Source organism: Oryzias melastigma, unplaced genomic scaffold, assembly GCF_002922805.2.
Source record: "Oryzias melastigma strain HK-1 unplaced genomic scaffold, ASM292280v2 sc07325, whole genome shotgun sequence".
Lineage (NCBI taxonomy): Eukaryota > Metazoa > Chordata > Actinopteri > Beloniformes > Adrianichthyidae > Oryzias > Oryzias melastigma.
Window position 1 is genome coordinate 1 of NW_023423887.1, and position 1,189 is coordinate 1,189.

General features: G+C 45.8%; 1 protein-coding gene across 1 annotated transcript; it reads right to left on the reverse strand.

Moving 5' to 3' along the window:
• Window positions 1-4: 4 nt before the first annotated feature.
• LOC112139159 (calpain-2 catalytic subunit) lies at window positions 5-1,185 on the reverse strand (the record flags this gene model as incomplete). Its single annotated transcript, XM_024261853.1, has 6 exons — window positions 5-23; window positions 342-416; window positions 497-582; window positions 658-741; window positions 816-984; window positions 1,070-1,185. Coding segments are annotated over 6 exons (549 nt in total), but the record flags the coding sequence as incomplete, so codon positions are not given.
• Between the last annotated feature and the right edge of the window lie 4 nt (window positions 1,186-1,189).

Consider the following 1,189-nt stretch of genomic DNA (forward strand, 5'->3'; position numbering starts at 1 on the left):
TGATGAAGTCTGAGTATGACATCCTGGGGAGAAGAGAACATTTTTACTTTAGAACTTTACCATTACAAAGTTTCTGGTCTGGAACACGACTTTTGGCAATAAAGAAATTGCACACACACATTCACACACTATGGCAGCTTCACTGCTGAACACTTGTGCCAACCTATGGCCACCAGAGGCAATGTGGGGTTCGGTGTCTTGCCCAAGGATGGTTTGACATGGGCGGGAACCAAACCTTCCAATCTGTGATTGACTCCCCAACTCCGACCCCCCTCCCTTTTGGACTTATACACAAAGAAGAGCTATGACTAAAGTAATACGAATGTGACAGTAAAACATACCAGAATTCTCCATCTTCAGCCACTTTGTTAAGCTTTGACTTCTCATCTTCACTGATGTAGCTCCACTCCCTGGATCTGTTTTTGAAAAACCACAAGCTTTAGAAAACAATGAACAGTGGGTTAAAACATATATAGTATAAATAATCCACCCATACCCATCACTCCAAGGCCCGGTCCACTCCACTTGACCCCATGGGTTCCTGATGCGGACGAGCTGAACCTGCTGTCCACGAACGTTTACCTGGATACACCAACAAAAATCCATCATGTTTTAATCAATTCTAAGAATTTTACTCAGAAAACAATCACTAATGACCTCTTCTGCTGCAGTTAGGCTGTACGCATGTCCCTTCACAAGCTTTAGGGTTGTGATGGCTTCTGTCTCGTAGGAACTGGTGACCTGCAAACACCCAAACTCTGTATCTGACATCAATATTACAGCATAATCATTACAGGAATGAGAATGAAACCTACAGCAATGGAGCAGCCAATCAGTGAACCCAGACGTAGAGCCTTCTGGATGATCTTGAAGAGTTGAGGCGGAGCCTTGCTCAGGGTGAAGATCTCTGCGATGCCGCCAGTGAAGTCCTCAAACCCTTCTATGGTGTTTCCTCCTGACAAGGCCTCATAGCAGCCATTCGCTCTGTGAGCCACACAGTGACGTTTATCAGGTGAAGGTTTCTTTAATGCACAGCACAGCGCTTAGAGGGGCTCAGAGCAAAGCATACTTAGCATAAGCCTTTTCAAGCAGAGCTCCCCAGAACTCTGAGCCTTCCTCTGAGTGAACAAACAGCAGCTTTCCGTCTCTGGTGGGTAAACGGTCATCAATGACCACATCCACCCATTCG